At 41.7% G+C, this 13,226-nt stretch overlaps 1 protein-coding gene and 1 long non-coding RNA gene across 3 annotated transcripts in view; one reads left to right on the top strand and one right to left on the bottom strand.

Moving 5' to 3' along the window:
* Positions 1-13,226, top strand: part of LOC149985155 (uncharacterized) — a 176,124-nt gene that overhangs the window by 107,556 nt on the left and 55,342 nt on the right. The gene's annotated exons all lie outside the window — the stretch shown is intronic.
* gramd2ab (GRAM domain containing 2Ab) overlaps positions 1-13,226 on the bottom strand; it is a 57,186-nt gene that overhangs the window by 11,459 nt on the left and 32,501 nt on the right. For both annotated transcript variants that reach the window (XM_021565661.3, XM_090202571.1), the window contains exons 3-6: positions 10,588-10,645; positions 8,766-8,838; positions 7,589-7,692; positions 3,139-3,237 (exon numbers count right to left, since the gene is read on the bottom strand). In XM_021565661.3, coding sequence (XP_021421336.1) covers positions 3,139-3,237; positions 7,589-7,692; positions 8,766-8,838; positions 10,588-10,645 — 334 coding nt within the window. The remainder of the gene's footprint in view (positions 1-3,138; positions 3,238-7,588; positions 7,693-8,765; positions 8,839-10,587; positions 10,646-13,226) is intronic.

The following is a 13,226-nucleotide window of genomic DNA, read 5'->3' as shown; positions in this document are numbered from 1 at the left end:
ATAGTAAGTGTTACCCATTCCATTTTTTTGTTGTTGCTTTAGACCACTATTCCCAAAACACATTTAGTCATTGAAGTTATGTGAGAGCTGTCTCCCCCTACTCAGCTTCTCTAATTCATGAAAGACAAAACAAAGCCAGGTGGCAGTCAGCAGCTTTAGCCATCATCACTAAGGACCGTAAAACCCCATAAAAGGCGTTTGCTGTGTCAGGAGCCCTGTTACATCACACCACTAACTTGTACAAGAACGAGAACAGACTCTTGAGTTACCGTTTGAAACAAAACGCGAGCACCCTGATCGCTGTACATCCCTTTTTACGATCAAATGTTTTTATTCATAATAATAACTCTTAGCAAACAAGAATACAGATGCACAGAATGAAGTTACACCCCCCCCCCAACCCAATCCCACCACACAGAGGACCCAATGGATCTAATTAAATAAAGATAAGCAAACAAAACAGAATGAAGTTACAAACCCCCCCTCCCCCAACCCAATCCCACCCCATTGAGGACCCAATGGATCTAATTAAATAAAGAAAAACAAGAAAAACTCAAAGCAATACATCACGAAGTGATTAAGTAGCAAGAAGCCATTGGGTCAACGTGTCTTCTATAGCTCCATGAATGCAAGCTGTAGACTACTCCATATAAATCACATCCAAAAATATTAAGATCCATCGAGTGTGGAGGCTTCCATCAAACAGAAATCATTTTTGCTGGGCCAGAAGAATGGGCTTCTGACACAGAGATAAATGAAGTACAGAGAAATATGTTAATTCATTTACAAATAAACTGCTCATATCCTCAAAGCAAACACCTCTGAAGAACTGTATATAGTCAATAAGGTGAACATGGATGTGACCTTTGACCTTTCAAGGTCCAATAGCACCATTTTTATCTCAATATCAAATCATTTCTGAGCAACCTTACTGTGATTGTTTTCCATTAATTAAAATAGTAAAAAAGGAACAAAAATAGCTTTGAGCAAAGAGCAATTTCTCATGCTAGAATTTTGCTAGGACTGTCTGGGAGTGGTCAGAGTGGGGAGGGGAAACCTAGCTATTATTGGCAGAGAGGTTCGGAACAGTTTCTTATTGGTATATTAACACATTTAATGCCTGGTCACCAAAACTCCATCCCACAAAAAAAGCTGAAATTTAAGGCGGTCTTTTCACACAGATGCTCACAGTACTATTCCTACCTGATAGTGTGGAAATACAGGTAAATCACGTTTTTGACTGAACTGGGCCTTTAACCTGATATGTTGTATATTCTCAAATCAGAGCAGTGTCTGTTGAGAACAAACTACAGGTACAGTAACTGCCAAAATAAAGGACACAAAGTGTCTTAACCACCTAGAGCCCCGCGGAAATCGCGAGACTCACGAACATGGTGTTCTCCGTTTTGCTCTACGACCCCCCACAAGCGTTTTGGGATTTGTCTGAAGTCGGCACGGCCGATCTGCCAACTTCTGTCTGCAGCGTCCGAACAGTTTGACCTACACACTATCCCCCCTAGGTTATTTTGCTCTAGGATGCCCACAGGCCTCACAAGACTCGTCTGAAGGCCACCCGGTATCAGTAAAAGACAATTATGGAAGTACAGTACAAGTCAAAAGTTTGGACACCCCTACTCATTCAAGGGTCACTTCTACATTGTAGAATAATAGTGAAGACATCAACACTGCACAATAGCACATATGGAATCACGCAGTAAACAAAAAAGTGTTAAACAAGTCCAAATATATTTCAGATTTTAGATTCTTCAAAGTAGCCACCCTTTGCCTTGATGACAGCTTTGCAAACTCTTGGCATTCTCTCAACCAGCTTTATGAGGTAGTCACCTGGAATGCATTTCAATTAACAGGTGTGCCTTGTTAAAATTACATTTGTGGAGTTTCTTTCCTTCTTAATGCGTTTGAGCCAATCAGTTGTGTTGTGACAAGGTAGGGTTGGTATAGAGAAGATAGCCCTATTTGGTAGAAGCAAGTCCATATTATGGTAAGCAATTTGACCATGAAGGCCTGATTCATGCAGTCTCCTCTGAACAGTTGATGTTGAGATGTGTCTGTTGCTTGAACTCTGAAGAATTTATTTGGGCTGGTAACTCAAATGAACTTGTACTCTGTAGCAGAGGTAACTGTGGATCTTCCTTTCATGTGGCAGTCCTCATGAGAGCCAGTTTCATCATAGCTCTTGATGTTTTTAGTGACAGCACGTGAGGAAACTTTCAAAGTTCTTGAGATGTTCCGCATTGACTGACCATGTCTTAAAGTAATGATGGACTCATTTCTCTTTGCTTATTTGAGCTGTTCTTACTATACTATGGATTTGGTCTTTACCAGATAGGGCCAAATACAATTTTTCCATTAAATAATTTTTAGCGCTGTTCTGTGAAGTGGAGTAGTACACAGCGTTGAACAAGATCTTCAGTTTCTTGGCAATTTCTCGCATGGAATAGCCTTCATTTCTCAGAACAATAATAGATTGACGAGTTTCAGAAGAAAGTTCTTTGTTTCTGGCCATTTTGAGCCTGTAATCGATCCCACAAATGTTGATGCTCCAGATACTCAACTAGTATAAAGAAGGCCAGTTTTATTGCTTCTTTGATCAGGACAACAGTTTTCAGCTGTGCTAACATAGTAGCAAAATGGTTTTCTAATGATCAATTAGCATTCTAAAATGATAAACTTGGATTAGCTAACACAACGTGCCATTGGAACACAGGAGTGATGGTTGCTGATAATGGGCCTCTGTAGATATTCCATGAAAAAAATCTGCCTTTTATAGCTACAATAGCCATTTACAACATTAACAATGTCTACACTGTATTTCTGATCAATTTGATGTTATTTTAAATGGACAGAAAATGTGCTTTTCTTTCAAAAACAAGGACATTTCTAAGTTACCCCAAACTTTAGAACGGTAGTTTATTTCCAGTCTATATATTTTAATAAATATATTTTTTATAGTGTTTGGACATAGGCGTCCCGAAAAAACATTTACCCGGCCTGCTTGAAACTCTTCTATGAAGAAAAAAACTCTTAAAGTGTTAGGGTTAACACCTAGATAATGCTAGCTGTCTGTGAGTGGTAGAGCCATATTGCATTGTGCTGCTGTACTATGCTGAGCCATACCTTCTGGCTGGTGTCCACAGTGATGGCCAACCCGTTAGGTACTAGGCCTGCTGTCCTGTGTTTCTTCACCAGCCGTACTGACACCACTGGAATGGCCACCTGTAGAGGAAAAGCAAACATGATTAGCACCTGCACTTCCTAGCCTAATAGCATAGCATCCCTTTACTCCTGCAGCACTAGGAGAGCCAAGAGCGTCATGTTGACTAAAAACAACTTTTTAACTGTCCCGCCCCATCCTTGACATTTCCTAAAAAATACTTTACCCCCAAAAATACTTGAATTCGCAACACTCAAAGCACATTAATATATTTAACTCAAAAACCATAGCGGCCGTCAACAGCCTTTCTTATCTAACAATAATATTTGTGTCAATATCGCAAAATGTACTAATTAATAAACCTGTTGTCGTATTTGCGTGGCTATTGTCATCAAGCAGAAACCGGATACAGGGTATTCTGTCATTTAAATGTTTATATATTTGGGGCAGAAAAACGATGATGTCGAGGTGATTGAAATAAGTAAAGAGCAGATATATGTTTGGTGTTGTCGATGTTTGATGCTGTGAAACTTGTGGATTCGTTCTCAGATTAGCAAGTCATGTCACGATAACTTGGTTGGTACAGGTGAGAGCATCAGCGGTGGAGCTCGAATGATTGCTCTCTGTTTCGTTGAAATAGTTAGTGTTTAGCTGTATCTACTGTAGTCAGCTAACTAGTTGTTTTGAAGAGGAACATGGAGGAAGAGCGGGTGGAAAAGGGACAGGAGGAGGAAGAGGGAGAGGAGGAAGCAGACTGAGAGAGAGAGGAAGAGGGAGAGAAAACCCGAGAGGGGAGCCTACGTTTCCATGGAGTTTGTCTGCCCCAAGTCACAACATTCACCCTTGTACCACACAGCATGTGCCTAAAGTGAAAGGCAGGGGGTTTGGAGTTGTTTTTAAAAGTGGTAGAAACGGTGGTAGAAATCCCTTCCAGACCTTATAATGGATTATAACAAGAAAATGAAGAGTGTGGTTGACCATCTTGACCAAATGAGAAGCTATTACAGTGTTGGATCCACAGGCAAAAAAATGGTGGAAGGATATGTTTTGGGGATGCTCAAAATGTCCATCATAAATGCATACATTGTTTGCGGGACCCTGCAATGGCTCCTTCCCAGAAACCGCAGGTGCTGGTCCCTGAAGGCATTCAAAATGCAGCTTGTGCATTCACTTTGTGATATGACTACAGAGGAAGGAATTCTACACAATTGACACAATGAGTCTTATTCCTACTGACATGAATGTGGTGTAATATTAAATAAGAGGTTGTGCTCTTTAAAACTAAGGTAACTTGTAATTGTCATTTGTTTGAGGTTGGGTGATTGTGGAGACCAGGTCTGATGCATCACTCCATCACTCTGCTTCTTGGTCAAATAGCTCTTACACAGCCTGGAGGTGTGTTGGGTCATTGTCCTGTTGAAAAACATATGATAGTCCCACTAAGCGCAAACCAGATGGTATGGCGTATCGCTGCAGAATGCTGTGGTAGCCATGCTGGTTAAAGTGTGCCTTGAATTCTAAATAAATCTCAGACAGTGTCACCAGCAGAGCACCCCCACACCATCGCACCTCCTCCTCCCTGCTTCACGGTGGGAACAACACATGCAGAGATCATCCGTTCACCTACTCTGTGCCTCAGAAAGACACGGCAGTTGGAACCAAAAATCTAATCAGACCAAAGGACAGATTTCCACCGGTCTAATCAAATCAAATCATATTTGTCAAATCAAATTGTATTTGTCACATGCGCTGAATACAACAGGTGTAGACCTTACAGTGAAATGCTTACTTACAAGCCCTTAACTAACAATGCAGTTTAGAAAATATATGTCCATTGTGTTTCTTAGCACAAACAAGTCTCTTCTTCTTATTGGTGTTCTTTAGTAGTGGTTTCTTTGGAGCAATTCGACCATGAAGGCCTCCTCTGAAAAGTTGATGTTGAGATGTGTCTGTTACTTGAACTCTGTGAAGCATTTATTCGGGCTGCAATCTGAGATGCAGTTAACTCTAATGAACTTATCCTCTGTAGCAGAGGTGACTCTGGGACGTCCTTTCCTGTGGCGATCCTCATGGGAGCCAGTTTCATCATAGCGCTTGATTGTTTTAGTGACTGCACTTGAAAAAACTTTCAAAGTTCTTGACATTTTCTCCATTTACTGACCCTCATGTCTTAAAGTAATGATGGACTGTCACTTCCCTTTGCTTATTTGAGCTGTTCTTGACATAATATGGACTTGGTCTTTTACCAAATAGGGCTATCTTCTGTATACCAACCCTACTTTGTCACAACACAACTGATTGGCTCAAACGCATTAAGAATGAAAGAAATTCCACAAATGAACTTTTAACAAGGCACACCTGTTAATTGAAATGCATTCCAGGTGAAGCTGGTTGAGAGAATGCCAAGAGTGTGCAAAGCTGTCATCAAGGCAAAGGGTGGCTACTTTGAAGTATCTCAACTAGAAAATATATTTGTATTTCTTTAACACTTTTTTTGGTTACTACATGATTCCATATGTGTTATTTCATTGTTTTGATGTCTTCACTATTATTCTACAATGTAGAAAATAGTCCAAATAAAGAAAAACTCTTGAATGAGTAGATGTGTCCGAACTTTTGACTGGTACTGCATATGAAATGTATTTACTAGAATGTTGACGTTCAGAAGACACGTCATTGGCCCGAAGGGGGGCCCAATGAGGCCAGGCTTTTTCTAGTGTTAAGCGTAGCATCCCTTCACTCCCTTAGTGATCAGTCAGTCAACAAGGACACATTAAGGTAATATTGTTATTTTGCACATTCTCATTGCAATGGCATTATTGTTGCATATTGAGAGCAACTAACATGGACATTATAAATTCTACCCAATCCATTTATACATGGGGAATCTGAGCCGGATGACTTGCAAACATTTCGAAGAAGCATTTTATTCTGTACAGAACAGTGTTTGGGATGCCATTCGCTGAGTTAAGAGTAGACACACGGCACATGACAAAAAATTAGCTGTGTGACCTTTCCGCTACATAACTATGCACCCCAATCTTGGGACTTTGTGCCCATTTAAAGAAAGGGGGAGCGGAACAGTGTGAGATAAGGAAGAGGTAAAGGTCTATTCCAGTGGAAGTGTACACACAGTGAGTGATTGATCGTTGGGTTCAGGGCGAGTTGACACCGTGCTTAATCTTCAGTCACTTCAAATGACTGGCTGGTGAACGGGTCTTTGAGCTTAAAATAGCCTTGTTAGGCTTATGCTTTATCCATTCAATAGAATACAATACAAAATACCCTTTCCTCTGGAAAACATTTTTTACACTTGACTGACCAACAATTGTATTATTCAGAACGTACTTACTACATTTTTATGTTGTGTCCCGTGACGTCGTGGAAAGTATTGATTTGTAAAGAAGGAAACTGGTGCTCAACTCAATTTCCTTTACTGTAAATGGACTTAACATCTTTGTAAAACTGTTTGCTGTTCAATAAATAACCTGACTATCGTGTCACTTTATTGTACTTATTTTCAATAACCACATCAAAACAGGCCAATTACATTTTTCAAGCTCAATTATCTGAACTAGGAAACATGAGCAAATAAGCCGTTTCAATGACGGACTTAATAGAGGGAAACCTGCATGCAGTGCGACTCATTTGAATGTCTTTTGTGTTCAGGTTGTAAATTGCAGAGGATATAAGTCTCTATCAGACAGCCTAATTCTCTATTTCAAAGAGAGAAACCTTCAGCAATTGAACAGAGAAACACCCATTTATGTTCAATGATCCCTAATCAATGGACAGTGTGGAGGTAAAAATGAGAGCCTGTTATCAACGGGAATGACCGTACCAACAACGCTATATAAGCATTGATATGTATGATGATAAGCCTATTATTTATTTTCAACACAGGTCTTCATATTTGGCGTGTTTGTAAATTAAATTTGGAGTGCCAGAGTGTGCTAGCAAGCTAATGTTGGCTAGCTTGCTAGCTAGTCCCAGACACAAATGAGAGAACACCTCTGACCATTTTAACCGCCCGAGCAGAGCTGGTTAGGCTGTTTTCATGTTATCCAGAGCGTTGGTGACTGTAACTGTGCTGCTGGCAACAATATAATTACACTTTTTTACTGACGTTTACTGACACCGGCCATATACAACAGTTGTTGAGCGTTCATAAATGCATAAGTTATTTTGCGCTCTGGCACACTCAAACGAGAGTGCTCTGAAATCGGAGTAGATAACCGGAGTGAATTTACAAATGTGCCCATTGTTAGAAGAGAGAAGACATTTTGTGTCAAGGCTGAGGGCGGTTGCAATTCCTTCCCATTGTGAACTAGGCAGCAGTAGCGTAACTGCTAACCACGGAAGACCCACTGGAGCGAATGAACCACCACATCACCGAGGCTGTTTGACACTCACCTTGATGTCCTTCCCAAAGAGGTTGGCATAGAAACACAGCCAGTTGCGGGAGATGTAGAGGCGGCCCTGAAGTAGGATGTCTCGGAGAAGAGCACAGGAATACACTGGAAATGGGAGAAAAAAAACCCACAAATAAGACCGGGAATACCATAGAGATACAATACAATTCTATTTCATTCTGTGGGGAATACACACACCAGAGGGAGAATCCGCAGAGCTGGAGGCTAGCGTGGGATATATATGAGTTGGCTTCAAACCTACACATTGTGGCTGTGGGATACAGCTGAAGTGTATGGAACTGTGGAATACCGTTGGCTAGTGATGATTTCCTTTCGTATAGAAACACAACTCAACTTGCAATATCATTATGTCATTTTCCTTTTCCCCGTAAATATTCTCTTTAGGGCCTGCATACTAACACATCAATCTTTAGACGCCCGTACCACAAATTCTGAAAGAACCAGAAATAAACTAAATTCTGTTCTAACACAGTTTATGAACTAACGTCACAAAATATGAGTCATGACCAAAACACAAACAGTCCAAAGTGGCAACTTGTGATTGGAGAGGCTTTTGATCACGGCCCCCCGCACCTCTCTGATTCAGAGGGCTTTTGGCTTAAAGGCGGTTGAATGATTTCAGTTATCCAACTTCCATTTCCAGCTGAATGCAGCAGGCTGGTACAGGGTCCCCCACAGAGAGGAGAAAAGGGAGAGTGGTCGAGAGAGAGAGAGAGAGACGGAAAGAGAGAGAAAGAGATGGAAAGAGAGAACAGTAGTGAGAGAGAAGGGAGAGGAAGACACTGTGGAGTGGAAAGCAGACGGCTAGGAAGCACTGTGAAGCCTGCTGTAAGGAGATTGACGACGTGATTCTGACAGCCAGCGGACAGTGATATAGCCATGCACAGCCATATCTAGTCTAGTGTCAAGTCAACATTAGAGTGATGCAAACCCCATTCAAACACAGTGCAGTTCAGCACTCCCAATTCAAATGGTGTTTTCTTGCACTGTATTTTATCTTGCCACAAACGTCATGCACCCATTCAACCCAAGCCGTCAGTTGGCATACCACTTTGTATGAAGCAATGTACTGGGCGTGCATTCTAAGTACAGGAGCATTCTCGTATTATGGACAGAGTGTGTGATGTGTGGACAGTGTTCCATTTCCCCTGACTTACCTTTCATGAGGATCTCCTCCTTGGGAACGGTCTGGAACAGCTTGTGGTACTGGGAATTGTACTTGCTGACCGTCTGTAAGGGGGAGAACAGGGGTGAGACGGGGATAGACAGGGGTGAGAGAAGGGGGAGGTGGGTGAGGTTCCTTTCAGAAAATGTTACTGTTTTACTTCTCCCAAACGGAATCTTGAAAAAAAGTTGATGGCCATGTGACTATATCACCTAATCTTTAGTAATCTTTAGTAACAGATTATGATTCAGCTCCTGTTATTATTTTGGAAGTGCATAAAACCCCTTCCAATCAATTAAGTTCCTCTCAGCCACGTGATCCTGCCCTGTCCTTTCCCTATGGGGGCTGGCGCTTTGGCATGGTACCCGGTAGGGTAGCCTAGTGGTTAGAGCGTTGCAAGTTCGAATCCCCGAGCTGACAAGGTACAAATCTGTCGTTCTGCCCCTGAACAGGCAATAAAATAAAATATAAACACACACACACGCATAAGAAATGCACTCTTCTCCACACACGTGCACACGCAAGCGCACACAAAAAACACACACACCTGTTCCCCTGGTGCTGGTCAATCACTATACACTAGTCCCACACCCTCTCTGTTACACTGTGTTGTTTTATAACTCAGACACACTTCCTATGTCACAATGTGTTCTGACCCAATTGTTTATCCTGCGTAACATCTAACAGTGTTCCCTTCCCTTCTCTGTTCCTCTGTAGTGGTGCCACAGACAATCCCTTCCCCTCTTTGCCTCAACCTGGGTTATAACTTAGAATTGTCATGGTTCCACCTGTCACCAGAGGGCGGCAGAGACCGCCCTAGAGACATTAACAACGCTCAGGTGTGTCTTATTTACTCATTCGGATTTCCCTGTTAAAAGAGGCGTGTTTTCTATTTTCGAGTTATGTATGCCGTGTGCGTTTGTCGCCTGAGTGAGTTTTCGAGACTTAGTGTTTGCTGGGTTTTCCCCAGCGTTACTGTGATCCTTCTGTTACCATTTCTCAGTCAAATATTATGTTCCTACGTAACCACTGATTCCTCATCTGGTCTCTTCTCTGCACCCGGGTCCAACCTCACCATGTCACAGAAATAGATTAAAGACGGAAACTCCTTTGCTGGAAACGTCTGTGGGTTAATTTCTAAGGGATAATTTTTGTCAGCCATTCTGAAGGGGAGTGATTGTTTGAATCAGTTCGATTGCGGTTGTGCGTGAGTCTGTGTGCGCATCAGACTGGAGACAAGTTTATTCAAATCAGAGGGCATATGGTCTGATCCGTTCGGAGCTTAATTTAAACCTCACATACTTTTCTTAACCCTGTATGTGAAGCTTGCACTAGAAAACCTTGGACAATAATACACATTTGAAATCGTATGAAATGCAAATCCCTGAAACTCATACTGTATGCGTACTGTTACTGTGCTAAAATCGTGTAAAATAACAAACACTTCGTAAGATTTCAAATGCATTCGCTGACACTCATGCTATGCACATACAATGTTCTGTGGACTGTTGAACTGACTGTTACCATGCTAAATAACTTGCCATGAACTCAATCCTTTGTTATGACAAAATACCATTACGTCTTGCTTACAAATTCGGGTAAAGGCAGTATTTCTGTGTGATAGTTCAAGTACAACTACACACGACCTTACTGTGTCTCCCCTTGGACTATACGTAATATTGTAGTGGGTAGGACATTTTATTTTTTTTACACATGAACGAAGCCCTCCATTACTTCCTTATGCCGACAATACCGTGTAAATGTCCACAGACAGTGGGAATCTGGATGCGGTGAGAAAAAAAACAACGACTCACCGAGCCCCTGTAGCATTTCTTGACATCTTCATAGGTCAGGTCATCAATCAGTTGCAGCCTGTGGAGGAGAGAGAAACACCGAGAAGTTTAGGAGGGGTGACACAAGTTTCTAAATATGTCGAGGAGAAAAAAAAGAAAGAATCATCTGACTGTTGTGCCATGTTCAGCTCAATCCGGATAGTTAACAGAACATTTTTTGTTTCTGGTATTTTGTTAACTAGTCCACTGTCCGTACAATCCCACCAAGTCTACAAGATAAGAGCACTTTCAGTACAGAGCAAAAACTGTGATGGTGATGATGCATTTGTTCCTCAAATGTATCCTCCATATAGTCTTTAAGCAGAGGAAGACTATGATAGCATGTACTGTTGAACTGCTAATGATGGACAAAATGACCCATATATTTGAATGGCACACACAAGCTCAGTCTTCTCTTTCTCTCTCTCTCTCACACACACACACACACACACACACACACACACACACACACACACTAATCAAAGACAGGGACATGCAAATGGACACACACACACACACAGGCAAACACACACACATACACACCTCAAACAGGTCATCGGTGTGAATGTAAATGCTTAGGTAATATGAAAAGTCTGTTTATGTAAAGTCAGATTGTGAAAGTCAAGTAAAAGACAAACAGTTTAGCAGATGTCTCTATTGGCCAAGTCCTGACCCCACACACACAGGCACAAATACACACACACATACACACACACAGACAGACAGACGCACACGCACACACACCTAAAGTGATTGATACTAAACTCAGACCACTAAAGCCCAAAGTAGACACCCTCTAATATCCCCAAGGGCTGATTATGGCTTGGAGAGGCTACTTCCCATTCACAGCTCAAGCCTGGTATATTGTACTGTTTGTGCTTTCGGGGCCCCAATACTACACAATGAGGACGAGGAAGTAATTTTCTGTTTGGGGCAAGTTTATCAAAAACGTGAAATCACACAAAAGGTGTCTGGACCCTCCTATAACACGCCATTTAAATCGAAAGTAGAGATTTGGTTGTAATTTGTTTTAATAATAATAATAATTTCAGCTCTATAGATTTTGGACGGTGGTCAATGAGGGACAATGAAGCCTTCAGACCGGTTGTGACTGGTTTTCATTGAGGGCCACTGTGTCATTATCACTCTCTCCAGGTGTTCTATTTTGGTTCCGTGGCTAGACTAGAGCATCGTAGTGACAATCTAATGTGACAGGGAACCACCTACTGTATTGTCCATTACACTGCAGTAAGCTATACAAACAGTCTATACAAACAGAGAACACCCTAAATGGTTTCTACGTGATACCAAAACAAACTGCACAATAATTGGTGTTCACTAGATGTAGGCTACTATAGAAACAAACACTGTATCCTTAAGCAATAAGGCCCGAGGGGGCGTGGTATATGGCTAATATAATATACCACGGCTAAAGACTGTTCATACGCACGACGCAACGCGGTGCCTTATTGCTATTATAAACTGGTTACTAACATAATTAGAGCGGTAAAAATAAATGTTTTGTCATACCCGTAGTATACGGTCTGATATACCACGGCTGTCAGCCAATCAGCATTCAGGGCTCAAACCACCCAGGTTATAATATAATATATACTCTATTAAGGAAACAGCAGCACTACACAATACCTAGATATCTGTGTGTCCAGCTTTCCTTTCCCTATATGGCTAGTGTTGTGGTCTGATTCTGTCACTCCCCCTCACCACCGCAACAACTGAAGCAGTCCCCAAAATAGCGTCTTCTAAAGAGCAGTGACAGTGTTTAACCCCATGTTGGTACAATCCTGTCTGTCACGTGCCATCGGATACCTGTCAGTCAGCTGGTGTCAGTCCACATGCACCCAGTCAGGGCGTCATTCTCTCCATCTGTCTCTCTGTCAGCCAGGAGGTGAGGTGAGGTGAGGCCCCCTCTACCACCAATGCGACAGTGTATGTTGTAAGTGAGTCACTGTTGTAAGTGACTTTTGGCTAAAAGTGTCTGTCTGCTAAATCTCATATACAGTATTATGATATTATTATCAGAGGAGAGCGGAGAGAAAGAAACGAGGACAGGAGCCAAGGGACAGAGAGGTAGGCAGGGGCTGTCTAACGGAGGGGGGGGGGGGGGGCAGACCACAACAGTAGCTGATTGACAACATAGTCAAGGTGACAGGTTGAGACTACCTCTGACTGAAACCAAGAACACTGTGTCTGAGTCACAAATAAGAATGCAGAATATAAAAATATATATTCGAAAAGATTTGACTCTGGTACCAGCAAGGTGCAGGCAGGGTCACATGATTCTGTATAAGAATAATACTGTGTAAATAATCCTTTTGAATTGGATCCCAAATGGTTTTAAAATGTGTGTCATTCTTCAATTGGAACAGCTTAATTTATATGAATTATCCAATCAAATCACATCAGTAAGTCATAGTCACGTGCAAGGTCTCGGTTCAAGCCCTATATAACCGATTTGATAACTGCCAGGGTTTGAATTACATACGGACTCCTAAAAGTGCCCTAAAAATAGCGCTCCAATCCAATGTGGATATTTTATATTTTTTTTTACAGTTTTTGGGGGTGTCCATGTTGATGTTCCAATGCAACAAAAAACTGGAATT

This window comes from Oncorhynchus mykiss, chromosome 2 (assembly GCF_057628025.1).
Source record: "Oncorhynchus mykiss isolate SJ-2025 chromosome 2, ASM5762802v1, whole genome shotgun sequence".
Taxonomy (NCBI): Eukaryota; Metazoa; Chordata; class Actinopteri; order Salmoniformes; family Salmonidae; genus Oncorhynchus; species Oncorhynchus mykiss.
The sequence above is the reverse complement of the archived record's forward strand: the minus strand, read 5'-3'. Positions and strand labels throughout refer to the sequence as shown.